The 27,469-nt window shown below is 62.4% G+C and overlaps 2 protein-coding genes across 4 annotated transcripts; one reads left to right on the top strand and one right to left on the bottom strand.

The window, feature by feature from the left end:
- The first annotated feature begins 1,885 nt into the window (after nucleotides 1-1,885).
- On the top strand, nucleotides 1,886-4,711 carry CSF3 (colony stimulating factor 3). The gene is made up of 5 exons (XM_052785423.1): nucleotides 1,886-2,072; nucleotides 2,392-2,561; nucleotides 2,990-3,097; nucleotides 3,250-3,396; nucleotides 3,582-4,711. Exons 1-5 carry the CDS (start codon nucleotides 1,970-1,972, stop codon nucleotides 3,750-3,752), a joined length of 699 nt encoding a protein of 232 aa, XP_052641383.1. The 5' UTR covers nucleotides 1,886-1,969; the 3' UTR covers nucleotides 3,753-4,711.
- A 2,681-nt stretch (nucleotides 4,712-7,392) lies between these two features.
- On the bottom strand, nucleotides 7,393-26,647 carry MED24 (mediator complex subunit 24). 3 transcript variants are annotated; one of them, XM_052785406.1, is made up of 26 exons: nucleotides 26,559-26,647; nucleotides 26,173-26,311; nucleotides 23,676-23,758; nucleotides 23,108-23,146; nucleotides 21,569-21,642; nucleotides 20,171-20,394; nucleotides 19,481-19,592; nucleotides 18,802-18,952; nucleotides 18,446-18,559; nucleotides 17,697-17,744; nucleotides 17,406-17,488; nucleotides 16,938-17,024; nucleotides 16,494-16,605; nucleotides 15,711-15,853; nucleotides 14,828-14,865; nucleotides 14,047-14,129; nucleotides 12,613-12,791; nucleotides 12,378-12,477; nucleotides 11,829-12,004; nucleotides 11,473-11,737; nucleotides 11,083-11,264; nucleotides 10,685-10,778; nucleotides 10,213-10,312; nucleotides 8,265-8,342; nucleotides 7,947-8,095; nucleotides 7,393-7,787 (listed from the first exon to the last, which is right to left on the bottom strand). In XM_052785406.1, the coding sequence occupies exons 2-26, from the start codon at nucleotides 26,300-26,302 to the stop codon at nucleotides 7,671-7,673; spliced, it is 2,961 nt and encodes a 986-aa protein (XP_052641366.1). In that variant the 5' UTR covers nucleotides 26,303-26,311; nucleotides 26,559-26,647; the 3' UTR covers nucleotides 7,393-7,670. The 3 variants fall into 3 exon arrangements, with proteins under 3 accessions (XP_052641366.1, XP_052641367.1, XP_052641368.1); XM_052785407.1 differs by lacking the exon at nucleotides 23,108-23,146; XM_052785408.1 differs by lacking the exon at nucleotides 8,265-8,342.
- Between the last annotated feature and the right edge of the window lie 822 nt (nucleotides 26,648-27,469).

Here is a 27,469-nt window from a genome sequence, read left to right on the forward strand (position 1 = left end):
GGGCTGGTGGCCAGGGGCTGAGGGTCAAGTGTGGGGCTGCTCCAGGGTGGTGGATGGAGCCTGTCCCTGCTCCAGAGCCACCCCTGGGATCCCTGGAGCAGACCAGGACGGAGCAGGGAAGGCGAGAGCCCAGCCAGTGGCTGGGGATGCCAAATCCAGCACCGGGGACGCAGGGACACCCTGGAAGCGCTCGCTTGTTGGCAGACACCGAGAAGGGGCCAAGGGTGCCCGAGTCTGGCCCCGCAGAGAGGAAGGATGGCCACGAGGCAGAACCGCAGCGGGGCGGGTGCCCAGGACAGTCCCCAGGGCCAAGCTGGGCAGCTCCAGTGCCGGGGGCGGGGGGGTTGTGCTAGGCCAGCTCCGCCGCCCGCGCCCCAACACCCACAGGGTTTCGGGTCCGGCCACCACTTCCTTCCTTGGAAAGCTGACGGGGGCTTTGGGCCCCACCAGGCGCTGATTCACATCCCCGTCCCCTCTCCCCCCGATTCCTGAAAGCACTGACCTGCTGAGACGGCAGCTCCACTCTGGGAAACAGGGTGATCCTACAGGCACTCGGGCACACCACGCTAAGCCCCCTTGATGGCCACCCGCTCCAGAAGGGCCCTGGCTTCCCCCAGCTCCGGGGAGGGCACACGCACCGCCGTGGGGGGGGTTTCTCCTAGGAAATCCCACGAACAGGCTGTACTGCTGAGGTCCTTTCACACAGCCTGAGGGCAGAACACTCAGTACTGCTAGGTCCTGGGAAGGGAAGTCATCATTAGGTTTCAGAGTTAACACCTGCCTCGTACCAGGCGAGGCCCTGGGTGGTGCTCACGGATTGGCTGCAGCCACTGGGTGTTCCTTTTCCAGCTGGAGGCAGGAGCAGCTCCCGGGCCTTGGGGTTGGCTCTGCTGGCTGTACCCTGTGGGCTGTACCCTGCCGGGTGTGCGGCCCATCCCGGTGCGCGCCAAGGTCTGTGGCATGCAAGGACGGGGTCCCTGTCCCCTGCAGGAGGGCAGTGGTGGGACCCAGGCTGGGGGGCAGTGTGGCAGAGTGAGACCCCCTGGCAGAGGGTTGCCCTGCTGGGACCCCTCCAGGTCATGGGGCTGGGGGTCGAGTGGGTGCCTCCTGCACCTTGGCCAGCCCGTGCCGGGCAGGAACTGGCCCAGCTGGCACCGGCCCAGCAGATCATCCTGAAAGCACTTGCGGGAACCAGCACAAGCCAAAATTCCCATGTCAGCATGGCAGGAGAGGGAGCAGCCAGCCCTGCTCCCAGGGCTGCCCTGCAGCCGCTTCCCCGAAGGGGCAGGCGGGGACAGCCCGTCGCCGGGGCAGGGGGGGGCATGGGGGGTCAGGCCCCCGATACAGCCGGGTGCTCGGTGCTGCACATGGGCATGGTGAGCACAGCCTGGCCCCATGACACCTAGCAGGGCAGGATCCGGCCCCAGGTGCTGAGCTGGGGTGCCACGGGCCCTGGAAAAGTGCCTGGATGGGGTGTCACCTTGACCACCTCCAGGTGGTCCCACCACCGTGAAGGTCATGCCGCCGGTGCCCGTCCTGACGCCGGGGTGAGGGGCTCGGGGAGATGCCCACATGGGCTGGGGATGGCAACGATCCCGGAGGGACGCCGGCTGTGAAAAGCCACCGTCCCCTTGCCCGGTCACTCACAAGTGACCCTGCGGCGCTGGGCACCTGCCAGCCTGTCTGGTGAGGTGGGAGCCCTGCGAGCAGGTTAATGAGTCACCAAACCACCACCAGCACCGTCCCGGCACCCGTCCTGGTGCCAGGGCCGCGCTGGGCACCCGCCGCCGCACCGAAGGGCACCGCTGCCCACCGGCCTCGGGAAAGCCCCGCAAGCAACGAGGTGTGGGTAGCGGCTGGGAGCACCCAGCTCCCAGGATTTGCATGTTGGTGATTAAGACAATGAGGCAATCGTCACTGTTGCCACATCAGTGTGAATCCCCGGAGCCCGCTATAAATGCCCTGATCGATGAGGCCGCGCAGAGCCGGGGCAGGAGCGAGCTGTGCTGGGCCGGGGCCGCGCTTGCAGAGAGGAGGAGACACCAAGCCGAACACCATGTGCTCCCTCACCCGTGAGTACCCGCAGCCCCAGCACCCACTTGCCCCACAGCACCCATAAAACCCACTCTACCTGTAGCACCCACTGCACCCCAGCACCCGCTGCACCTGCACACCCACAGCCCGCTGCCCTGTGGTCCCAGTACCGTGGGGCTGGTGGGACGCAGGGAGCGTCCGGTCCCTCTTCCCTATTTTTGGGAGGTCCCTGCCCCTTCCCCAGGCTGTGCTGGTGCCGCCATCCCCGGGGAGCATCTGGTTGCTGAGCCCAGACCCCGGCGCTGGGTTGGGGACGGGGCTGTCCCCGCGACGGGCGCTGAGCCGCTGTCCCCGCAGGCATGCTGGCACTGCTGCTGGGCACGTTGCTGTGGGCACCGTGGCGGGCGCTGCACGGGGCACCGCTGGCCGAGCTCTCGGGAGACCACGGATTCCAGGTCTTCCTGCAGAAGAACCTTGAGTTCACCCGCAAGATCAAGGGGGACGTAGCCGCGCTGCAGCGCGTGGTGGTGAGTCCCGGGCACCGCGGAGGGGGACGGTGGCCGTGGGTGCTGCAGGGTCACAGATAAGGTGACCTTCCCCTCCCTGGCCTTATCAGCACTATGAGGCCAGGAGCCGGTGGTGTCCCCTGCGCCTCGGCCCCCCGCCGCGCTGCTCAGGTCCGGGGCCCCGGGGCACCCGCAGGGGTTGCGACCACGCACAGCCCCGCTGCTCCCTCGGGGACGCGTGGGGTCCTCCCCAGGCCACGCAGTGGCTGGGGCAGCTGTACCGCGCCGCGGTTTGCTCTTGTCCCATCCCCATCTCACCGGGCGGCAGGTCCACCCCATCTCCTCCATCCTCCTGGCTGGGCTCGGGGGGGGTCCCATACCCCAGGGTTGGGGTGTCGGGGGGCGGCGGGGTCCTGCGGCCGCCCTGACCCCGTCCCTCTCGGCCGCAGTGCGACACTTTCCAGCTGTGCAAGGAGGAAGAGCTGCTGCTGGTGCGGCAGGACCTGGGCATCACACAGGCGCCGCTGGAGCAGTGCCACAGCCGCACCTTCCAGGCGGTGAGTGCTGGCAGCCCACCCCTGCCACGAGTCGGCCGGTCTCAGCCCCGACGGCTTCACCGCTGCTTGGGGCAGCCCGAAGCCCGCCGTGGCTCGGGGCGCGGTGGCCAGGCTGTGCCGAGCCCCGCTGACCACGCCGTGCCCACCCGCAGGAGGCCTGCTTCAGCCAGATCCGCGACGGGCTCCGCGTCTACCACGGCTCCCTCGCCGCCGTCCGGGAACTGCTGCCCGGGCACACCGGGCTGGTGGAGACCCTGCAGCTGGACGCTGCCAACCTCTCCTCCAACATCCAGCAGCAGGTGAGGGGGGAACGGGGGGGCCGGGGTGGGCATGCACAGGATCTGCATCCCCGGGGAGATGGGGAGGGCACGGCAGGGACACGGGGCTCTGCATCCTTGGGCTCGCACCAGCTCCGCAGGCGCTGCCGGGATGCTGCCGCGTTCCCGGTTCGGGAGCTGATGCCTCTGCTTCTACCCGGCTGCAGATGGAGGACCTGGGTCTGGCCACGGTGACGTACCCCACGGAGGGCCGGGGCCCCCTCCCCGCCTTGTCCTCCCACTTCCACCACCAGGTCGGCGGCTTCTTCGTCCTGGCCAACTTCCAGCGGTTCCTGGAGACGGCGTACCGGGCGCTGCGGCACCTCACCCGCCTCTGATGCCTGGCCCTGCACCACCGCACCCTATTTATTTATGTCCCAGCCCGAGTGACCTTCCCCGGGAGAGCCTGGCTTTTCTGCTTATTTAATATTTATCGCTATTTAATATTTATCTGGCTGGGGATGCTCCCCCGCCCCTCGGTCCCCGAGCAGGGCAGCCAGCCCTGCGGTGGCATCCGTGCACGGGTATCTGTGCGCAGCATCACCCTTGTTTAATATTTAAACAAAAGCGTATCTCTGCTACGAGGTTCGGGAGCTGGGCTGAGCCCCCGCAGCTGCCGCAGGCACCGCGTGTGCCTCAGTTTCCCCATGGCTCGCACAAGGCGCTGCGGGTACCCCTGCAGCGTCCCACCTGGCCAAGGGGAAACCGTCTTCATCTGTGGATGAAGATGCTTCAGAGCAGCATCTCCCTGCCTGGGCTGCAGCCTGCAGGGACAGATCTGACAGGTGTTATTTCTATTAGGCATAGTTACATTAATTCATATTTATTAGCCATTAGGTAAGAGGGAGGGAGGGGAGGACAGAGGTGCTGTAGGGATGCAGCGGCCTCCCAGGATGAGGCTTTTCTAGGGGAGCCCCAGCACCTCTGGGGGGCTCCATCTCCGCTCTGCCAGCGCCCGTCCCCCTTCCCTGCTAAACTCAGTGTATTTATTGCAGTTTAACTTATTTGCACCCACCTCCTGGCCCGGGGGAGCAGCTCTGCGCTGTCGCAGCGAGCAAGGCACGGCGGGACACAGTCTTGTCCTCCCGGAGCCCAGCACAGCCCCCCAGTCTCGTGGCTGTGCCGACAGCTCCCACCGGCCCACGCAGGCGTATTTGCGTACTGGAAATTTCACAGCCCGCCCCGGCAGGGGCTCTCAAGCGGTGTGTTTTGTACTGTATTTATTGCTGCAGCTGGGTGAGCCCCAGAGAAATACGTGCTATTTTTTTATATGCAATAAAAATGGAAATAAACTCTATTTTTGCTCCAGAATCTGGGCTGTCTGCCTTTCCTCCTGTCTCCTGCCTGTGTGCGGGGAATGCTGGGTGGCCGGGGCGTGGGGACACGGGGACAGAGAGACGGGGCACAGGGGAACGGGCTCATTCGGGGCCAACCTGTGGTTGCTGGCGTTGGCTCAGCGGTGCCCAGCCCCCGTGGAAACCAGCACCTCCTGCCCCTGCAACGTGGCACAAGCCCCCCAAGGGTCAGGAAGCAGCCGTGGGGGGGGCCGGGTGCGGCTGCCTGGGGGTGGCAGCTTCCTCCCACACCCGGCAGCGACGCTTGGGCAAGAGCCGATTCCTAGAAAGCGCCAGAGCCTGCCTGCGCCGGCAGTGCCAAGCCGAGGGCGGATGCCCCGGGGCCAACCCTGGCACCAGCACCACGCTGGGACCCGCAGGCAGCTGGTGTGGGGGGCTCACCCCCACCCTGGCAGCGCAGAGCATCCCTGTGCCATGCAGGGAGTGCCGGGAGGGCGAACACAGGTGTAATGAGCGCTCAGGGCTCTGCAGCAGCGAAGCCAAGCCGGGCGCTGTGCCCTCACTGTGGGCCCTGGGGTTGGTGGCAGTGGGGGGGGGGGGGGCTGGCCATCCCTTTTTTGCTGCTGCCGCAAGGCGAATCTACCCCAGAGCTGCCCAGGGACGTGCCTGGAGCCCTCCTGGAGCTGCCACGATGGGACAGGACTTCCAGCAGTGAGAAAGGCAAGGTGGATGGACAAACGATGTGCCCAAGTGAAGTCGGCAGAGCCAGGAGACCTGGGCCTCTCCCCTCACCGCCATCCCCAGCCGGCCCACAGCCTCTCCCCACTCCCCCACGGGTGTTTGGCCACTGCGGGCTGGCCCTGTGCTCCCAGGCTTGCACCGGACCCATTTCCTCCCACTGGTCCCGTGGTTGCAGCCTGTGACCGCCGGCATCCCCGCACCACGCTCAGCACGGCCACAGCGGAGACGGAGCCAAGCTCTGGTGGGTGCCAAGAGGTCCCTGTTCCTGCTTTCCCCCAGTTTCCCAGCCCTGGATAGGGGCAGGCACAAGGTCGGAGCCCCACTGCCACCCGCTGCCCCGTCCTGGACCATCGCCACACCATCCTGCCACGGGGAAGCTGCTGCCCACGCTTGTTCGGCTGCACACCCTGCCTGCAGCGGCTCCCAGGAGAGCAACCAGCGAGAGCAATTACTCCTTCCTCCCCCGGCTTATCAGAGTTTACAGGAAACCCCTTCTCCTGCTCCAGCCCTTTCCTGGAAGGTGAAGCACTGGGCACCAATGCCGAGCGCGGTGCTGCCGCCGGCAAATATTGACAGAGCTGGGAAGGCCAAGAGCACCGGGTCCTGGTCTTTGCTCTGAGCTAACGGTAAAGAGCCGCCCCTGGGCGAGCAGGCACTGTCACCGGCCCAGGGCAGAGGTGCCCGGGCAGGTCGGTGCCAGCTCAGCACAGGACTCATGCCCGAGTCAGGCCCGGTGATGAGCAGCACCAGCCACGGCACGGTGCGGGCACCGAGCCCTCGAGCGGGGCAGCCCTCACCCTACTTACCCTTCTCCCTGTGTTCCACCCCGGTGCGTGCAGCAGCTCCGCTAGCCGCTCCACCCAGCCCTGCGACCGGCTTTCTGTATGCCCTCGCACCCGGGGCCGGTGCGTGCCAGCCTGCTGCCGGCTCAGGGCCGAACTCACAGGAGGCAGCGGGATGGGGCAGGATGCTCAGTTGTGCGATGGCCGAAGACCAGCCATCACCCCACGCGCGGCAAAGCTCCTCTGCCGACAGCATCAGGGTCTCTCTCTCTCTAGCAAAGCCCATCAGCAAAGAGCTGAGATCATTCCGGGGAGCACGCAGGGGTCAGGCAGGCCCTGAGTCACCATCCAGCTGCCTTTTCCCCGGCCAGCATTATCCCAAACCCTGTGGCACTGCTCCGGGGCCTCCCTGCACCGCCAAAGCACTTTCTTCAGAGCCCCCAAAACAGGGGCCGTGAACCCTGCTAATGCCAAGGGGGGCAGAAGTCACATCCCTGGGGCTGCAGCAGGGACCCAGGCTCAGAGCTGAGGCACCCCAAGGGGAAGGCTGGTGCCTGGCCACCCCAGGCACTGCTTCCCCCTTTCTCATGAGTCAAGCAGAAAACATAAATGAAAGGAGCAGAGGCGAAGCTGTCCTGGCCCTGCCACCCCCTCAGGGTCGGGGTTTCGTGACAGTTACAGGCAGATTCACCACCAAAGCAGCTGACTGGGTGCCAGGACAGCCCCGCGGAGGAGCCTCTCCCAGCACAAGGCTGGCGTGGTGCTGGCAAGGCTGCGGTTACTCACTGGCCGCTGGGTGCCGTGCTCACAGCCGGGGACGCGGGGTGAACTCATGCTCACGTGGAGGAATTTCCAACAAGAATTTGCTTGCAGCTTACAGCGTGGCAGGAAAGCATCTCCGCTCCACCCAGCTGCACATCTGCAGCTGGCCGGCCGCAGGCACCCGCTCCCCAAGTGGAGCATCACAGGCAGCCCACCGGTCTCCTGGGCTTCTCTGGGGTCAGGGGAGGCAGGTTAGGGACAGAGCGAGTGTGATTTTCCTCCCCTGGCCAGTGCAGGTCTTAGCCACTTGCTCTCCCATCACGCTTGCCCTGAGATGAGGGTTTTGGGAAGCCCTGGGCTGCAGTCAGGAAACCAAACAGAAATGAAGCAAAGCCTGGTTCTACAAAAGGACTGAATTAATTATACAAAAAAAGCAGGGGGTTTGTCTCAGTCTCTGAAAGCCCATCGTGAGGCAGCAAGGGGATGTCTTTGGGAGGCCAAATGCAGAGGGAAGCAGCCCCCGGGCAGGGCCACGCCGAGCCCGCGGTGACGGAGAGCTTGTCCCAGCCATCCCAGTCCCAGCCATCCCAGTCCCAGCCCAGCATCCAGGTTCTCATGGATTTCCCAGCAGCTGGCTGGCAGCCCTCTCCTGCACAGCAGAAGGGAGGTGCCACACTCACAGTGCAGCGATGGCCTTGGCAGCGACACGGCGGCCCAGGGGCAGGCTGAGATCCGTGATGGCCAGGACAATTTTTGGACTGGACATGGTGGACACTTTCACCAGTTCCGAAACCTACCCGGAGAGAGAAGAAACACAGCTGACTCACAACAGCACTGGCGACATGAGAGCCGGGCAGCAGGACTCCGCTGGACGTGCCTGCCTGAGCCATGAGACCAGCGCCCCAGAGCACCCTGCAGCCACGGAGAAGGATGTCACGGCCGTGGGACTCACCATGGTGAAGGGCATGAACTGGAGGATGCTGCCGCGGCTGCCCTGCTCCAGGCAGTCCACGCACTCCTCCATGAACCACTGGACAAACTGGGTGTGGGTGCCGGCCGTCTTGGCTCCCAGGATGGAAGAGATGAGCAGGAAGAGGTTTGCTGTGGAGACAGGGAAACATCAAAAGCCACACCAGTTCAGGGAGGCTGGGGGTGGCCCAAGCCTCCTGCAAAGGGGACAGGTCCCCACCAGTGTCGGAATGGCTGGATCCAACCTCACGGCCAGGCCTCACCACCGGGTACCCCCACTGGGATCCAGCCCCACCATTACCTAGCACCCTGTTCAGCGGGTCCCTCATGCTGACGGTGTGAAGCTGGGAGGCAGAGAGCGAGCTGCTCATCGAGCGATCTGTTGGGGAGGAGAACACACATCAGGCTGGGGGGAGGCTGGAACAGCCTCTTGGCCCCCTTGGCCGTGCCAACATGACCACCCTGGCCAGCTCTGGCCATTGGAGCTCTCCCAGCCCTTGGCCTCGAGGAGGGGCTTTGCCGTGAGCTACCCCGTGGAGTGGGAGAGGTTTGGACCACGGTCCTTGGCATCCTCCATACCCAAATGAGCACAGTCTTTGCTGCTCAGGCACACCAGAGACACGCAGCAGGCAGTCTCTGCCTCAGTCACCGTCCCTCTCTGCCAGAGTGCAGGCAGCCCTGACAGGCAGCGCAGGCCCACACATGCCCCAGGCATGACAAAGCACAGCAGCCCGGGGAGGTCTCCGCATGCTGCCGCTGCTGCTCTTGGAGTGTGACACTTCGCTCTTGCACAAGCCAGATTTATTCCGAGTCTTACAAAGTTTAATGACCTCTCCAAAGGGTAAGCGTGAGTGAGACCGTGAGTGTGCATCCCTGCTACTCCCTGTTCGGTTTTAATTGCAGCAGTGACTCGTCCCTGACGCTCCGCGAGGGCACGAGCAATGTAATGCAATGTCACGATCAGGAGAGAAGAATAGCGGTCTGCCAAGGCGAAGCGACACATACGCTACACATCCTGTGCACGCTGCCTGCAGCACAGCCGGCTGGGAGGAGCGAGCCAGATGTTCAACAGCTGCACAGCAGCACTCAAATCTCACTCTCAGGGTACAATTTAGTTACCAGAGCTGAGGCATGTCCAACAGACTAGCAGCAAATCTTGGGACAGACCAAGGGGATTTATCTGACCCAAACTGTGAAGCGCTGCTGGGTGCTCCTGCTGGAGAGGAACTGGGCCATCTCCCGTCCAGCTGGATGGGAATCCCCTGGGAATGCTCTTGTGCAGACCCCATAGTACACACCTACTGTCAAAATCAGCAGGACCCACCTTGTGCCACTCTGAGGATGCTCACCAAAAAAGAAAGCCCTCCCACACTTTTCTCATGGAATCACATGAGTTACGTGGCTGCTGCAGGAAGCAGCATTTCCACATCACTGCAGCAAACAGCCCAAAAAAGTCCTGAATGTCACTGGAAAGAGGTGGAACTGCCTCAGAAGTTAAAAAAAGATAGTGAAATAAAGGGAAAACCCCATATTTCAACAGTAATGAAACCAACAAAAACCACAGGTTGATGGATGTGTTGAGAACTAATAAATAAAGAGTAACTTAGGATAAGAGCATCAGGAGAAACAATGACCAAGGAACATCCTGACTCACTGTCCAGGAGTCCAGACAACATACGTGGGAGCCGTGACAGCACCCTGTCATGGCAGGACGGCACAGACACCCCCCGGCATGTCCTGCTGGAGCTGTCGCAACCCGCGGCACTGCGCTGCGGGGACACAGAGACGTGACTGTAGGGACTCATCAGCTCCTCTTGCTGCCTTGTTAACAACAGTGGAATTTCAGGATTTAGCCACAGACATCAGAAACGTCACCTCCTGCCACTGTTGCTGCAGCACATCAGCTCTTCAGTCCCACGCAGACTGGCTGGGGGTGACAAGGCTCTAACAAAACCTCCCTGAGCCCCTCGTGCACGATGCACTGGGTTGGGTGGCAACGTCACGGAGGGAACGTGTAACCTCATCCCCTTTCCTAAGCTGTTCTGATCAGATAAATTAAAGAGCTTGACCTTTTCTAAGTGCCAAAGCTCCAGGGTAATTCCACAAAACACACTCGAGCATTCTAAATCTTCACCTGGCCAGCTCGGGAAGAGAAGTGGTTTTGTGCCAATACATATTTCACACGCAGAAATGAGCAGTGAGGCAGGACCGTGCCTACCCCAGGAGCCACCCTCCCCACCCGCACTTACTGGGGCTAGAGAGGATGTTGGCGTCCTCCTCGTTGGAGCTCAGCAGGCGCATGAGCTTGGAGGGCTGCGTGTCATCCAGTGGGAACAGGCTGGTGTAATCCTGGGGGGGCAGAGGGGGTTCAGCCCCACCAGCCTCTCTCCGTGGGGGGATCCTGGCCCCCCTTCCCGGCGCTGATGACCCACCCTGGGCTCCGCACAGCCCCGTAGCCCAGGACTATGATCTCTGTTCACCCAGAGCATCTCAGCCTGGGCCAACCACATACCGACCATCTCACTACAGCCCCCCGTCCCCAGAAAAGAGAAGGGAAAACCCCATCTTTTAAGGTCGAAGGACGTCAGACAGCCCAGAGAACCTGGGCAGGGAGTCTGGTCTCAGCTACCAACTCCTCCTGCCACCATCACCTCCCACAGACGCTGCCCGCTCTTGCACACAGAGAGCCTCCAAACAAACCCTGCTCCACACCAGACACACCTCAATATCCTCTCGGTGCCTCTTCTTCTGCCTGGCGGATGCCTGGCCCTTGTTGTGGGAGGAGTAGGAGCTCAGGGCACACCAGACGGAGAGCCTGGGGACAAAGCAGGGACACTGCAAGGTGCTGCCAGCCCACCTGGGTGACAGTGCACGAGCAAGGGAAGACAGCAGAGCCCAGAGCATGCACTGGGACAGGACATAACCAATCCCTCCTCGGTGAGAGGCAGCAGGGAATGGGGCCGAGGACACCAGCATATCTGCTCCTGTCGGCACTGTGCCAGGGTCAGAGTGGGAACCGGGCAGCTGGGACCCCCGTCCCAGCACAGAGTATCTCCCCATCTCCACTAACAGACCCACCCGCCCCCAAGGAGATGGTGCCCGTGGGTCCGGGGTCTTACTTGGCCAGGGCCTTTCCCGGCGGGTCCATGAGTGTGTGCCACTTGGAGGAGTCTGTGAGCAGGTTGGGCAGAATGTGGCCCAGCAGGGTCAGTGTCAGCTGCTGCATGTCCAGGCAGAAGATGGCATAGAGCAGCTCCACAGCCCGCAGCGTGTGCTCCTTCCGCGTCTCCTTCAGCAGCTCCTGCGAGGCGGAGGGCAGGGCTGAGGTAGGCATGGGCACGGCTGGGCCTGCCCCGCTCACCTCCAGCGCCCGGGACTGTCACAGCAGCCAGCCCAGCCACAACCAAGACTCCTGGGCACTAAGAGCACAGGCTAGACCCAGAAGTCCTGGGTTCGACACCCAGCCACGGCGCTGGGGGTCACAGCCACCTCCCTCCTCCACCCCGTACCTTGACCAGGTTGTTGCAGAACCAGTAGACGCCCCCCATGTGCAGCAGGGTGTCAAAGATGTGGATGGAGCGGCTGTCGACCCAGCCCTTCTCCAGCACCTTGGTGAACACGCTCGTCAGCACCTCCTTGATGGGCTTCTTGGGGGGCAGCAGGTTCCAGTAGGGTATGGTGTCCATGCCCGTGGAGGGGAATTTGATCTGCGTGGCTGTCTGCTGCAGGACGTCCGCACACATGTGCTCCAGGATGGAGCTCATGATCACCACGCTGTGGCGGAGAGACACAGGGTCACGCAGGCCCCGGGAAGTGGGAAGTGGAAGGCAGGAGACAGCACAGGGCCTGGTGCACTGGAGCTCACCGCTCATTGTAGAACTGCAGCGTGTTCTCGCCGTGCAGGGGGGTGGCCAGCTGCCGGATCATCTGCAGGGACTTCTCGCGCTCATCCAAGCCCAGCATGCGGACGTGGGCCACCAGCCAGGCCACTGCGCACACCGCCATGCTGCACACCTTCCCCTTGATGTTGTCTGTGATTTTCTAGGAGAGAAGATGGGAGCAGAGGTGGATGAGCACAGATGTGTGGATGCACAGGATTCATCTCCGCATCACCTCCCAGGGCTGTGGGCCCCAACTGAAGGGTCCAAGCCCTTCTCCCCTCCATGGGGTGAACCTACCCCTGCCAGCCCCACTGCCACCAACAGGGCGGTTCAGGGCAGCATCAAGGGGCTGGAGCCAAGTCAGTTCCCCACCCAAGTCATGAAGGAGCCAGCAAGCTCTGCAGTGGCTGCAAGAGCATTCAGGGCAGGAGGACGGGGGACCCCTGCCCTGCTCAAGCCTTAGCCCCTCCTCAGGGCACAGCACAGCGCTGGTGCCCCTGCTCTGCCCCACACCATCCCCCCGCCAGGCCCACCTGGATCGACTCAAAAGTGAGGACGCTGTTCTCCCAGGCGTTGAGGATCTCCAGGATGGCGGCTGAGATGCTCAGACATGCCTCATGCCACTTCATCTGCCTGCCAGGGAAGAGAGAGGCGGGGGGGGTTCAGGCACATGGTCAGAGTGGCCACAGGGCCAGGGAATATGGGGTGGGTGCTTCCACCCTGGTCTGCCCTGGCCTGGCAGGGTGGGTGTGCAGGTTGAGCTCTTACACCAGCTTCATCTCGGAGGAGTTGTTGAGGAGGGCGACCAGGGACTCCACCTTGGTGGAGTCGGGGCGGAAGCAGGGGTGGTCAGGGTTGAGGATCTTCCCCTCCTCGGGCATGCAGGTCAGCATCCAGGTCTCGAAGAAGGGCACCTCGCCCGCCGGGCTCAACTCCGACAGGATCACCTGGAAAGGAACCGGCACAGGGTCTGCCACGCGGTCTGCATCCTGCAGGGATCCTGCTGGGGACCCCCACCCTGGGGGGGACGACCCCTGCCCTGGGGAGCTCATGGCCAGGGGAACAGCGCCGCCCTGTGGCAGGCACTGGTCAGCTCCCAGTAAGGCACTGGTTTCCAGCCTGTGGGCTGTGGTTTTCCCCCTCTACCAGAGGACTTCCCAGGGGGACCACGGCCCATCTCCGAGCAGCAGCGTTCAGACGGCTTCCCTCGGGAAGATGCCAGGACAGGACCAGTCCCGAGGGGCTGCGAGCGTGGCTGGGGGGGGTCACCATGTCCTGCCCAGAAAGGGCCACTGGTCCCCCCCGCCCGCTAAGCTGGGCTCAGGGTCCCCAGCGCTGGGGCCGGCTGGCCCACGGCTCCGTGGGGTCGGGGCACACAGCCCAGCTGGCAGCCAGCTGGGAGGGCTCCCGGGGGGGGACACGAGCTGGGAATCCCATACGCTGCTTCCTCCCTTCAGCCCACCATCACCCAAGGGACACTATTTTTGTCAAAAAAGTTTTGCACATCTGTTCAGCAGCAGCTGGTCAGGAAAGTCGCTCTGGGCTGGACTAGGGGAATGAGACCTCATCAGACAGCCCCGGGCACGTCCGCTCCAAGCTGCCTCCAGCCAGGACTCCCCCTCCCCGCTCCCCAGGGCCGGCCAGGCAGGATCCCTCCTGCTCGCCTTTCGCTCCCTCTCCATGTTCCCAGTATTCTGGTATCATTTCGCCTCCCAACACACACAGATGTCGAAACCTGGAAAATTTTCATGCAATCAAATTGCTGTTTCCTGAGCAGGGCTGCAAGTTCCTCCTCTCATAGGGGAGGGCTGACGTTCAGCCTGGCTGCAAGCCCCCCCCAGCCAGCGCCAAACCAGAGGGGCAACGATGGGAAAAGTCCAGTGAGATCAGAGCCAGCCCGGAGAGGGTGCGGAGGCAGCATTCCCACCAATACCACGGTACCATAAAGGCAGCACAACCAAAGCCCTCAGGAAGGCTGCAGCCACCCCTGCTCTATCGCCTGGCACCGACAGACCCTGCAGGGACAGATTTCTACCTGCACCAGGTGAAAGGCACTGGGTGCTTTACCCCACGCAGCGGGGCAGCTGCGGGGACGGTGGGGACGGTGGCAGTGGCAGGCTGGCCGCTAGAGGAGGCTGGCAGGCTGCAGCGCACCGGCTGCGCTCGCAAGGTCAGAGCCCCAGCCCCTCAGAAGATGCTTACCTCCGAGCCGTAGGTCTGGGCCACATGGCACAGCATGAGGAAAGAGATGTCGAAGAGCAGGGCACGAACCGGGGCTGATTTGGCTGAGGGAGCAGAAACAAAGACCTTGGGGATCTCCAGCCTTGGCACAAGGAGGGAGGCAGGAGCCCTGTGAGCTCGGGGGCTGGGACCCTGCTTCCTCCAAGCAGCTTTTTTAACCCCCAAGTGCTTGCGTGTGAACGAGGGCTCCAGGGGATGTGCCAAGTGGCTCCCTCCACCCCGTCTGCCCCTGCTTGAGTCCCCAGAGCGGCTTTGGCCTCCCCTTTGACAGCCCCAGCCCACCCCCAGGCTCCCCCCACGCCATGGAAGGTCAGAGCACTCAGCAAATTTCATCACACGCAAATGCAGTCAGAGTCCTTATCTCAGGCTCTGTGCTGACACATCACCCCTTCCAGGGAGGGAGCCGGGACAGGGCCAGCCCCGAGGGGCCCTGCGGGCTGGGCTGGGGAGAAGGAGCTCTTCCCCTGCAAGCAGGGAACACCCCACATTTGGGATGGACACGCATGTGCCACGCGTGAGGGCAGCGGGTCCCCGGGAGCCCAGGTCCCTGCTGGCACCCAGCCACGTGCCCCTGTGCCGGGCTCCCTGCCAGCAGCCCCCAGCCGGGCCCGGCACAGCTCGGCTCGCTCTGGCGCCGCAGCCAGTCCCAGCTTAATCCAGCCGGGCCCCACAGCGTCCCAGCACGTGGCGGCGGGGGGAGCACAGCTCGAACCACCCCACACACGGATGCGCACACACTTACAGCCTTCTCCAGTGATGTGCTTCGTGAATTCATTCAGCCTAGAGGGGGCAGAGAGAGCCGCAGTGAAGCATTACCATCGCATGAAACAGGCCTCTTCCCATCCCCGAGACAGGTGGGGGGCTGCCCCTGCCTGCAGACCCCTTCCCGCACCCCATCCCAGCACCCAGCTCTGTGTCCCGCATGGAGGAATAGGGTGGGCAGGGACTGAAGCGGAGCCCGGCTCTGCAGACACCCTCTGGCACAGCAGGGAAAAGCTGCCTCCTCCCTTTGCCTCTGCTCCCCTGCAGCAAAACAGGTCCAGCAACGCTGCTTTTCCCCACACCCACTTGGCCCAGCATTTGAGTGCATCCTCTCACCAGAGCCGGCTCTGCCCGGCTGCGTGGGGATTTCTGAGCACAGCCCTCTCCATACCGCAGCGGCATGAACCCCCAAACAGAGCGAGCACAGCAGGGCCATGCACCCCGCTGGGCTGGCGTGGTTCGAGCTGCCTCAGGCCTCCCTGCTCGAGGAAGCCCGTCACGCAGCCCCACGCGTGCTGGTGCATGTGCTTTAACCAGGACACAGGCATCTGGGGACCAAAGGTGCACACACAGCAAGCGCCCTGGATCCGAGGCTGTGCCAGTGCTTTCAGTCCTCTTAATACCCTTAAACCAAACTGACTTTGATTCTCTGCCCTGTTCACACAGAGGCAAAGGAGATGGGATGCTGTAGGGTGCAGTCTCCCTGAGATCCCAACCCTCCCCAGGGCTCTACTGGGTCCAGTGCTGCACAGACACTGGGCCAGAGGCACATACAGCCCTGTCTGGGGGAGAGCTTGGGGGCCTGCCCGCTCACCCTAGTCCCACTGTTCACCAGGGACAGTGTCATCCAGGTGGACACTCACTTGATGAACTTCCGAGCAAAGGATTTCAGCTTGCCCGTCGCTGCTGCCGCTGCCAGCAGCAAGTCCAGGCTCTTCCCAGACAGCATGTGACCCAAGACCCCCAGCAAACCCTCAGGGGACTTGGAGTGATCCGCATCCATGGTCTACAAAAAAAATATACAGGAAAGAGAAGTCACGGGGAATGTGTGCTACAGAGCAGCAGTAAAACTCCGGCTGTGGGAGCAAAATTGATCGGCTGCCAGAGCTGTCCCGTGAGGCCTCGATAAGCAGAGACCCGCAGGGCTCGGCGGGATGGGGATGGAGCCCTCTGTGCCCCAGGCACCACAGGGCATGGTGCAGGGGAGAGCTGCAGCAGACTGGGGCAGCACGACCAGCAGCAAAACCTCCTCTCGCACTCAGCAGCAGTGAGGCAACCAGAGTGATGCAGGGACAGGGACCTGGGGACAGACGGGGGGGGGGATAGTCCCCAGGGAACAGAGGAGATGCACACAGGGAAGCGGCTAGGAGCAGGACAGGCAGAGCTGGCTGAGCTCAGGCTGCTGGCACTGACAACAATGTGCTGACTGACGGCTCCTCCGGCTTTCCTGGGAAGGAGGAGGGGAGGTCCTGGTCTCCACGGCAGAGCGGCAAGGCTGGGAGTGATTCCTCCATTCCTCCACCCCAGTGCAGGGGGAGATCAGGCACCTCCCAACCACCCTGGCTGCCTGGTGAGACCGGTGCTGCTGGAAACAGGCTCTGGAGCTGAGACCAGCCTGCCCAGCATGGATGCAGGAGGGGACTCACCTTCAGGATGTTGGTGACAGTCGGCTCGGCCCTCAGGATGAGCCCCGGGTTTGGCTGGATGTTGGCATTCTCTGCTGATTTCAAGCGTGGAGCGTGTTCTCTGTCCGCCGTCCTGGGGGATCCACAAAGAAGGGCCAGTGAGCAGGAATTCGTCACCCTGCCTCACTCCTCCCCACGCTCAGCCACCTCCCACCCACCTCCACCATCAGCACCCCTGAGGGAAGGCCACCACCTCAGGCCACCACCAGCTGCCACTCTGAGAGGACTTTGACTGTACTCAGCCTGTCACTGAAAGCAAAGCCTCGTCCCTCCAGGCCACAGTGTCCCAGCTACAGGACAGCCAGCGGCATCACAGCTGGTCCTTTATGCTCCCCCCTCAAGAAGGACAGCAAGAAAAGGTGCTCCAACCCCACTTGGTTATCCGGACTTTTGAGGGGCCTGTACCGTTTGGCAACCAGGTTGGTCATGTTGGCCTCTGAAAGCAGCCCTTGCTTGCTGCACTCCTGCAGGAGTAGACTCGTGCAGTCACAGCTGGAAGAGAGAGGAGAGCGCTAGCCTGAGGGACAGCATTCCTGCTGCCCGAGGCAGAGCCACAGGGCAGGGGGACTCCTGGGTTGCCCCCTTGGCGCTACTCCCACCCCTCTGAGGATGCTGCAGGGCCAAAAGCAGCTCCAGATATCACACAGCATCACTAACATGTGAATCAGCTGTCAGACACTCACTGCCTTGCTCATTTGGCAGCATCAGGTCCCCAGGAAGAAGGAACTGGATCAGGAACTAAAAAAGCCTTGCCAGGAGCTGCCCCAGCACCCCGTACCACAGCTCCCAACAGAGAGGACAGGTTGACTGTGGCACGGACTGGCCACAGGCTCATAACGCTGCAGGTCAGCCCCGGACATGGCGAGCACTCACTTGCATCGCTGATCTGCTTTGTCAAGCAGAGGCGTCAGCTTCAGCAGGAATTCGAAGGCACAGTTCACGTCCTCAGTGAAGTCCTGCCGTGCACAAAGCCAAGCACTCAGCTCGGAGCGCTGCTGACACAAGCCCACCTTCCCCTCCCATGCCGCCTTGTCCGTTAGAGGAAGGGTTTTGGGACATAGACCGTTTCCTACCCCAGCTACCCCCACGCAGCTCTGGCCAGGCACCAGCACCACCACAACAAACACAGCTCACTTGTGCACACAATGACGGCCATCAACTCACCTTCTCCCCTTGGGGATACTTCTTGAGTTTAACCAGGACCTGGGGGATCTGAAAGACACAGGGCATGGATGTGACCGATTGAGGCAGACCCCATTCCACAGTCAGGACCTCCCAGCCACACAGGCAGCAGGGGCCCACGCGAAACACGCCTGCAAGCAGCTGCTTTCCCAGCCCAGGGACAGGAGCCATCTCTGGAGCAGCCCGTGCACCCAGGGGACTTTGTGCCCCTGCCTCCCCTCCGCAGGGCCCTTCCACCGTCACAGGGAGCCACAGGGCATGGCCACCTCTCGACAGCCAGGCAGGGAACTGAGGCTGCAGAGAAGCCCAGCACAGGCTAGAGCATGCGTCAGGCCTAAAATCAGACGCAGATCCCTTTTGTCTGGTACAAAGAAGGGAGGTGAAGCAGACTGCTCCAGGGCTGCCCACCGCTGAGCTGTGGGAGCGTAGGCCCCAAGACTGCTGTGGCATCCTTCAAAGGCCACAATTTCCCCCAGGGAAACATCTCAGGAAAGCCACTCTGCAAAACAAAGTGGTGCTGGGCTGAAAAGTGGCCCTGGACAGCAAAGCTGATGCTCAGTGGGTTGCAGGAGGGCTGCCGCAGGCTCAGCCAGGGTGTGGGGGGACCTCGAGGGGCACACTGCGGGAGAGGAGAGCTAATTGCTCTGCCAGGGTTCAGCACTCAGCAGGGGAAAAGGCAGCAGCAGGCTCAGAGTTCGGAGCACTGCGCTCGCGGCGGGGCTGGGCCATACCTTCAGGAAGGTGAAGGCTGTCCACTTCAGCTCCTCTGTGCCCTCCGGGGACTCGATGAGGCCCACAAAACAGGCCTTCCAGATCTCCAGCACGAAGAGTGGGGAGGGGATGCGCTGCAGGGCACACAGACAAAACCCTCCAGTGCTGGAAAGGCAATAAAGCACCTCCCCCAACCTCAGCCAAACCCTGAACCCCCTGCAAAGGTGTTGACGGGCTCACACTGCTCCCTGCAGCTGCGCCCATACCCTTGGACCAGGATCAGCACAGGGAGGTACACAGCACAGAGCTGCAGCGAGGCCCTGGTCCCACAGCCCCAGGCCACCCTGAGCAGGAGAACAAGATGCCACTTCTGTACCTGCATCCTCTTCACCATCATCAGCTGCTCCACCAGCGGCTGGGTCTCTCCCGTGAGGTTCATGGTGCCCTCCAGCAGCACCACAGCATGCACGGTGGGGAAGCCAGTCTTGTTTAGCTGCTCGGAGTGGACCGAGAGCATGGTGGGGATACTGGGTGGGAGACAACAGCACAGGGTCACTGGAGCCTTGCAGGGACGTATCCTGGCTCCTCCTGTCCCATCCTCCTTTCCCGGCCAAGCCCTTCACCTTTGCTGTCCTGCATCTCTCTGGGGCACGACAGCCTGTAGCTCCTGTGCCCTGCAGAGGAGCCCCTGGGCACAGCCAAACCCTCATGCCACAGCCTGGGCCCTGGGAGCAGCTCCGGGGGAATCCAGAGCAGGGACAGCAGCTCTGGTGTGGCCAGAGCAGCTGAGAGATGGCGAGGGTCCCCAGAGTCACCGGAGGAGCAACCCCCGGGTAAGACTCCTTCACAGCAAGTCACCACTAGCCCTGTCCCCTCTCACCAGGGGCACCAGGGCCTCTCACCAGCCCCAGCCCACTGCTGGTGCAGGGGTCCATGCTGGGAAGGGACAGGAAAGCAGGGAGCAAGCGTGGAGGGAGGCAGGAGGCTCTCAGCCCCAAGAGCAGGGCTTAGACCCATTTTACCCTGAGCCCGTGGAGACAGCAACACAAAGCTACCTCTTGATGAGGGAGACACAGTCGTCAGCCTGGCTTCGCAGCGGGGAGTTGCTGAGGCTATTCAGGTTCTCCCCCAGCTTGATGAGGGACTGCTCCACAGTGCTCCAGGAGGCTGGGGAGGGAAGGCAGGCGTTCAGTGGTGGGGACAGTGACATGCTGAGAAGCTTGGCTGGCTCCAAGGCCCATGGCAGCACAGAGGGCCTGCCAAGGCTGGGGCTCCCCGCCAGGCCCCACGGTGAGCAGAATTTGGTGCACCTCTGCGAACCCAAGCCGAGGGCCTGCATGCCACCCAGCAGCTCCTGCTTCAGGCTCAGCCTGGCACAGCCTCTTGGCCAGATGCAGGCACCAACCGAAGGTGCAGGGCTGTGCCAGGCACACTGGCGGAGCACAGGGCCCGCCACGCGCCCAGGAACAGCTCATGCAGCCTTCACATTAATTCTGCTGTTCTTCCAAGGGCAGCATGGAGGGGAGGGGGCAGAGGGTGGCACGGAGCCAGGGAGGAGACAGTTACAGCAACAGGGCTGGAAGACGGATGGGCTTGGAGCCGCAGGGACAATGCGGCAGGAGCCAGGCAGGGGGAAGGGAGAGGTGGCAATGACATCTCCCCAGGGCCAGCAGCGACTAGGAGGAAGCCCTGGCAGCGGCCACAGGCAGAGCATGCCACAGGGCAGGGCAGGGGCAGCAACATACACGTCTCCTCCAGCTTGGCGATGTGGATCAGGGCGCGGTTCTTGGTGCTGCCGAGCATCTTCTCCAGCCGCTCCAGACACATCTTCAGCTGGCTCTCAGCTGCCGCCTGCTCCAGCGTCTCCTTCACCTTCTCGGTGTAGAAGGCCGCACAGCGCAGGAGCCAGTTGAGGGCACTCATCAGCGCCCGGCAGAGGCCGATGCACTCCTCTGCTTTGCCGTGGCAGCTGGGAAGGGGAGAGAAACAGGACCGTGCTCACCGTGGGCTGGCCTACTGCCCCCAGGGAAACCGAGGCACAGAAACAGGGTGGGCTGGGGAATCCAAACCCATGTCCTGTGCTCCCAGCCCAGCCTGCTCGCTGGCTCCCGGCTCCTCTGCCGCAGATCCCAACCTGCTCAGCCTGTGAGCATCCCTGCTGTGCCAGGGGAAATAAAGTCTCCCCAGTGCAGCCTCCTCTCTGGCCACTCTCCTACAGGGAAAGTTTCCAAGCCTCTAATCAAATTATCTTGCTAAGAGAGGCTCAGCATTGATCAATGTGCTGCGAGAGGTGAACGCTTTCCCCTCCTGATGCACAAATCATTGGGGCCAGAAGTTTTGATCAAATTAAGCAGAGGATCAGATTAGGCAAGGACTGGATTAAGTGGCTGGCTCTGCAGTTGGCCAGCAACAGCTCCTTGTCAACATCTGTGACTGATGCATATTCATTGCTGCTGCTTCATTTCATGTAATTGAAGAGCTGCTACCTTCAGCCTTCCTCCTCCTCCCACTGCCCCCCGCCGCATGCTTTCTGCTCTGGCCTCCCAGAAGAGGCTGTCAGGGGTTAACAGGAAGATTTCTGAGCTTTCTAAAAAAGTTTTTGTGGCCTGAATTGTCTGGACTCCCCTGGGTCCTGCAACACCAGCGGAAGAGCACGAAGCAAAACAAGGCAGCTGCCTGGAGCGCCTAGGGCAGCACAGGCAGGACTGCGAGCACTGGCAGACAGGGACACGTAGACAGGGTCCTGGGAAGCTGCAGAGGCCACACGAGAGAAAGGAAACGCTCTGAGGGGACAGATGCCCTCAGGCCACAGGGCTTACACCCACCCCTATCTACCTGAGCTGGGCAGGAATATCACGGTGGAGACATTTATCCCAGAATACGTGGGTTTCTTGCAGCTTCGCACAAAGCTGGTGGGGTTTTGGACTCCCTCTGCTCTCTCCATGCTGGGACTCGCATGGCAGCCCAGGCCAGGGCAGCCGGAGGGGGACAGCAATTCAGGAACGGACACAGAGCTGGAGGGGGAACCTGGCTCTCTCTGCCAGGGTGAGTACCCCGGGACCAGCCAGGCCCTACCGGCTCCCATTACTGCCCACGGTACAGCCTGGGGCCGAGGTGGCAGGGCTGGAAGGGCCACACCATACCTGAGGCGGTCACAGAACATGTCCATGATCTCCAAGAGCGACTGGACACACAGGTCCCGGGAGAAGTCATCAAACTAGAGCAGGGGAAGAAGGAGGGATTTCAGATGGGGGCTGCCAAGCTCCAGCAGCTCTGAAAACAAACTCAACCCCTTCCTTCAGGAGCTGGGCTGGGCGCTGCTGGCCACAGGATGCTCGCCCTGGCAGCTGCCCAGCAGCCACTTGAATGAGAACTAGGTCAGGGCTGTCCAACGGCTGGGTCATGCCCTCCTGGGGTTGCGGGAGGCAACCGGGCCACGGCAGCGGGGACGAGGCTGGGTTTTCTCGGCAGCCTTCCCAAGACGGCGGCGGGGGCCTGAGCTCCGCTCCCCGCCGGCTGCTTTGACGCGGCGGTGGCTCGGCGCCAGCCCGCGTGCCCACCCCCGGCTCGGCAGGGCTGGCAGCGCACGCCAACAGCCCGGCTGGCCGCGGGGCCGGGAGGGCGGTGGGCAGCAGAAGCGCGGCCCCCCGCCTCCTCGCAGAGCAGATGGGGCCGCCCCGCCGGGCCGGAGCTAGCCTGCAGGTCTGCTCTCAGCCCACGCTGATCTGAAGGAGGAAGCCTCGGCTGTCAAGGTCAGCTCTCTGCCCGCCCTGCCGGAACGGGCAGCGACGCACGACCAGGGGAACGGCGACGAGCCTGCGCCGTTCGGAGCAGACCTGCCACTGTGCTCGGCGTCAGCCGGCCGTACGCTGGCTCTGCCCTCCCCTGGGAGCGCACCCACCACCCCAGATCGGTGCTGAGCCCCGCTGGAGGGGTCCCCACCCTTGCCGGGGCTTTGCAGCACATTTACGGCACAGCTCAGAGCTCAGCCTGCGGCACCTCAAAACAACGCCAGCATCGCGTGGCTACCAGCGCCTTTCTCCTCCCGTCCCCCAGTTACAAGGAGGCGGGAGGAGAGAAGTTATTCTCCCTTATATTATTCTTCCTTCAGATCAGAGGTCGCCCTGACAAGCCTAGTGCCCGGGGAGGGTGGGGGCCTGACGCAGCCTGCAAGGGGCTACTGCTCCCCACGAAGCGGCGAAGGGGATGCCGAGCACCCATGGGAAGCCAGCAGGGCGGGCAGCCACAGCCGCGTTGACTCGGGTGCTGGCAGCCCTCCCTCGTGAACGGCACTGCTTTTCCATCGCCAGCTCTGGATCCCCACGGTGCTGCCAGCGCCGCCGGCCACAGAGGGATGTGGTTTCCGGCAGCCGGGGCGTGGTTTACATGCAGGGCGCTGCGGGGCAGGAGCCTGCCAGGCCCCACACGACGGAGGGACGAGGCTTTCACACCCGCAGCCGTCCCCAAAACCAGAGCGGGACCTGCCAGGTGCAGCGGCAGCCTGTCCCCAGCGGGACACAGAAGGACTCGGGCGCTAATCTGCACTGTCTGACCGCTGCTGACTCAGCAGAGGATGTCGTTTTCCACTTGACCTATATTTGGTGGGAGTTGTGGGGAGGGAAATGGATACGTGGCTCACAGCTAAAGAGAAAAACCTCAGACAGCACCTGTCAGAGACGTACCTTGCTGATGGCCGTCAGGACCGTGGAATAAGACACCATCTACGAACAAAACACAAAACCAAAACAAACCCGGTGCAGCGGCGTGTTAGCGGGTGACATTTGCCAGCGCGGTGCTCGTTGCTGAGGAACAGCAAGGTCAGGGCATGGCCTCGCTGCCTGTCACCACAGACAGGGCTGGGGCACTGACCCGGCACAAATCCAAACAGACATTTTTAGGTGATCGCTGATTTGTTTCACACAAACTTCAGGCAATATTAAATGCTGTGCTAAGAAAGCACAGAGCTTACAGCAAGCGCAGAGGCTCTCGGAGGGCAAGAATTTCCACCCTGCATGCAGCCAGGCGATGGGCAGAGGCTATTTACAGAAACATCCCTGCCTTGGGCACGCGCTGAGCCCTCCACCGCCTGCCCAAGCCCAGGGGAGGCACAGATGGGAGATTCGGGGTGTCTGCCCGCCACCAACTCCACACCCCGGTTTCTTTGCCCACCTGCTAACTGGGGCTGCGAGGCAACACCCAGGAGCGTCTGCAGCGCGAGGCAGGGAGGCAGCATGTGGGGAGTGTCATTACCTGGGAGCTGATAGCGTATTTCAGGTAGGACAAGATAAGTGGGTTCGGTGATGGCCCAATCATCGCCTGCTCCAGAAGAGCCTCTGCAAGCAAAGGAGAGGGGCCAGGAGGTCCCAGTTCAGCACGTACACAGTGTGGGGACACACAGACACATGCACGCTCTGCCCTCTTCCCACAGGAAAGGTGGCAAGGACAAATTGTGCTAACCACAGTGACTCTGCACCGCTCTTCCCTGAAATTAACTGAATCCCACAACTTTCTAATCCCCAACGGCAAAAGCCAGTAAATAATTCAGGCAGTGCAAGCAGCCTCCTGCTAACTCAGCTCTCCCCGGGCACCCTGGCCCCAAAACAGCGCCTGCTGCTCTCCAAACACGTTCCCCTTCCTCCCACGTCCTGCCCAGGAGGCTCTCGCATCCTCTGCCGAGTGACTTTTGCTCTGGCACCTGGGGCTGAACTCCAGGCAGACAGTCCCTCTCAGCTGGGACCAGCCCTGCATGTCTGGCCCTCCCTGCCGCCGGCTGCCTGCCAGCACTGGCCCGTGGACGCTGGAGGGGCTCTGCCCGTCCTATCTGCTCAGTCAAGCCTTTAATTGACCATTTGAACTATGGCAGAGCGCAGGAACCACCTCCCGAAAGCAGGCCCCGGGCTGCAGCACGGGCTGTAAGTAGGTCAAAGCACCCAGATGCAAGAGGGGGCAGCAGCCGTTTGGGAAGTCGTCGCCCCAAAGACGAGGAGGAGCAGCAGCCGTCGCCGGATCCCGACCGCGGGAGCAGGAGACTCCCTGGGTCTTGCTCAAAGGCTGAGACCTTGGCCAAAAGCATCTCAGCTCGAGGACAGAAGGCTAATGGCAGCCTTCCCCTCCCCATCTAATCAGGGAGTGTCAACACGAGCCAGCCACATGCTGTTACCCACTGCAGACGTGTCAGCATAGATTTGCTGGGCACCGCCGTGATCCTGGCAGCTCGTGCCAGCTTTTCCTCCTTTGTAGTTTAAATCTGAAAGGCACGAGCTTGGGAAATGACAGCTCTAGGGCTGCGGTGAGGGAGGCAGCGGTTGTTACAGCCATCGCGGCCTCAGGAACAGCCTCCCTGTGTGCCCACAACACTCGGTGCTGCCCAGAACAGTATCAGCAGCATCCTCCTTTTTAAGTTCCCTTTTGCAGCGGGGAAAAAGGAACCCGGCTCCCTTCCCCTCCTTGCAGAGGGGCTGCCCTCCAATGAAGCCTGGGCTAACAAGCCTTTCCCTGGCTAAGAGCTGGCCAGGAGAAACCTGTTTCTACAGAAATCATAGGTACCCCACTTTCGGGGGTTACGCAGATGGGCCCATGCCAAATACCCCATGGGCCTCGCTGCCCCAGTGAGCAGAGCAGAAGCCAGTCCCACCGGGCCGGGAACAGGCACCGGGGAGCCCCGGGGACCAGCTGGCCGGCGGCAGGGCCAGCCCTCAAGCCAACCACCCCCCACAGCCCCCAGCGCTGCGCTCGCAGCCCCCGCTCCCCCGGCTGTGCCAGCTCCGCTGAGCAAATCTGTCGCCCCACTGCCACAGCCAGGCCCCACAGCTCCAGCTCGGCTCCTCCAGCCCCACAAGTCCATGTGCTGACCCCACCACAGGCCGCAGCGGGAGGGGGACAAACCCGGCCTGAGGAGCTCAGCTGTGAGGACATGGTTTGACAAAACCCACCATCATGGGCCAGATGCTGCCAGAAAAATCACTGGTAGGACAGAGAGAGGAAAAAAAGACCCACCAGGGAAAGATTCCCCCCTCAGTGGGGTGAGGAACCTGTGCCAGGGCTATTCCCCTTTAAATCTCCCGGTGCAGCAATTCTCGAGCAGCACTCTGTTTATTTATCCAGGGCTTGCAAACATTTGCTTGCTGCACAGTTAAAAAAAAAAACCTAGCAACAAGTTTCTATAATTGGCATAAAAGCCTGGCAAATCTTTAAACCATGGAGCTCAGCAGGTACCAGCGTTTGGCAGGATTTGTGTCAAACGCCCTTGAATAGGGACGGGAAAAGAAATCCTAATAACCGGGGGTGGGAAGCAGCCTTCGGAGCAGCACCTGGCTCCTTTGCAGCGCTTCTCACTCCCTTGGCTAGACACATTGATGAGGCAGACGGGGTCAATATTTTCTCTCAGTGAGGGAAACTGAGGCAGCTAGTGGGAACCTGTGTGCAACCGGGTGGTGAGTGGTGTGGGGACGGAGCAGAGCAATCCCGGTGCTCTGCGCCAGCAGCGTTTCGGCACGTCTCGCTGCAGCCAGCGGCGATCCCAGCCCTGCCTGGGTGTCCCACCAGGCCAACCCTCCACCATCAGCTGAGCTTCAGGCCAGCTTAACCACGGGTCCATCTCTGGGCCGAGCAACGGGACCACCCTGGGCAGCACCGGAGCAAGTAGCCCCAAAACAGAAAGCCCCATCCACCCCACTCCTGCACCCCTGCTCAGCCTCCCAACCGCTTCCATCCCCCGTGGCTCCCCCAGCCCCAAGTCCCCCCCGACCTGCCAAGTTGAGGATGTCCCAGGTGGCTCCACGGGGAAAGAACCGCTTCATATTTATGGCCCACTGATAGTCGCTCCATCGCTCCTTCCAGGCCTGCAGGATGGCCTGCTTCAGGTTCACCACCTTCATGGCCGCGGTCTGTGAAAGGAGAGTGTCAGGGCAAGGCTGACAGGCTTTTTTTTTTGGGGGGGGGGGGGGGTTTCTGACAAACACCCCCCCGGGAAAGCCTGGGGGACAGCAGGTGAGCGAGGCCTAGTGACTCCTGAGGGGAAGGGGAGGCCGCGGACGGGGGCCTGGTACCCCCATGGGGCGGGGGGGGGAGCTCCGGGGCCGGCCCCCGCACCTCCGATCGGCCCCGGAGCTCCCCACCCCGGCCGCCCCTCACCTTCCCCCGGTACCGCGGCGACCAGCAAACGCTTCCCTCAGCGCCTGGGCACCGCCATGGTGGGACCCGCCATCAAACCGGGCGCTGATTGGACGACGGGGGGGCGCGGGGGCTGCTGGGAGTTGTAGTTCGGAAAGGGAGGGGGTGCGAGCAGGGTGCGTGCAAAGGCGCGGGGGTGCAAATGGATGGGGGTGTAAAGGCGGGGGGGTGCAAGCACTGGGGGTGTAAATGGGTGGGGGTGCAAGCGTGGGGCGTGCAAAGGTGTGGGTGTGCAAATGGACGGAGTGCAAAGGCCTGGCTGTGCAAAGGCCTGGGTGTGCAAATGGATGGGTGTGCAAAGGTGTGGGGGTGCAAATGGACGGGTGCAAAGGCATGGGCGTGCAAAGGCATGGGGGTGCAAAAGTGTGGGTGTGCAAAGGTGTGGGTGTGCAAGTGGATGGGGGTGCAAAGGCATGGGGGTGCAAATGGATGGGGGTGCAAAGGTGTGGGCGTGCAAGCATGGGGCGTGCAAAGGTGTGGGGGTGCAAATGGATGGGGGTGCAAACGCATGGGTGTGCAAGCACAGTGCGTGCAAAGGCGCAGGGGTGCAAAGGTGTGGGTGTGCAAATGGATGGGGGCGCAAACATGGGATGCACAAGGGCGTGGGGGTGCCAACACGGGGTTCCAAGCATGCAAGTGTGCCCACACAGGAACGTACATGTGTGCAGATGGGGTTGTGCATGCCTGTGTCTGGGTGCGTGCACGGATGCACGCGTGTGTATGCGCACGCACATGTGTGAGTGCAGGTGTGCATACAGGCACGCGTGTGTGCGAGCACGGGAGTGTGCAAACATGGGTGTGCACGTAGGAATGGGCATGCCTGCAGGCGGGTGCGTGCACACGTACGTACCCGTTTGCGTTACCCATACGTG

Source organism: Harpia harpyja, chromosome 4 (genome assembly GCF_026419915.1).
Source record: "Harpia harpyja isolate bHarHar1 chromosome 4, bHarHar1 primary haplotype, whole genome shotgun sequence".
NCBI lineage: Eukaryota > Metazoa > Chordata > Aves > Accipitriformes > Accipitridae > Harpia > Harpia harpyja.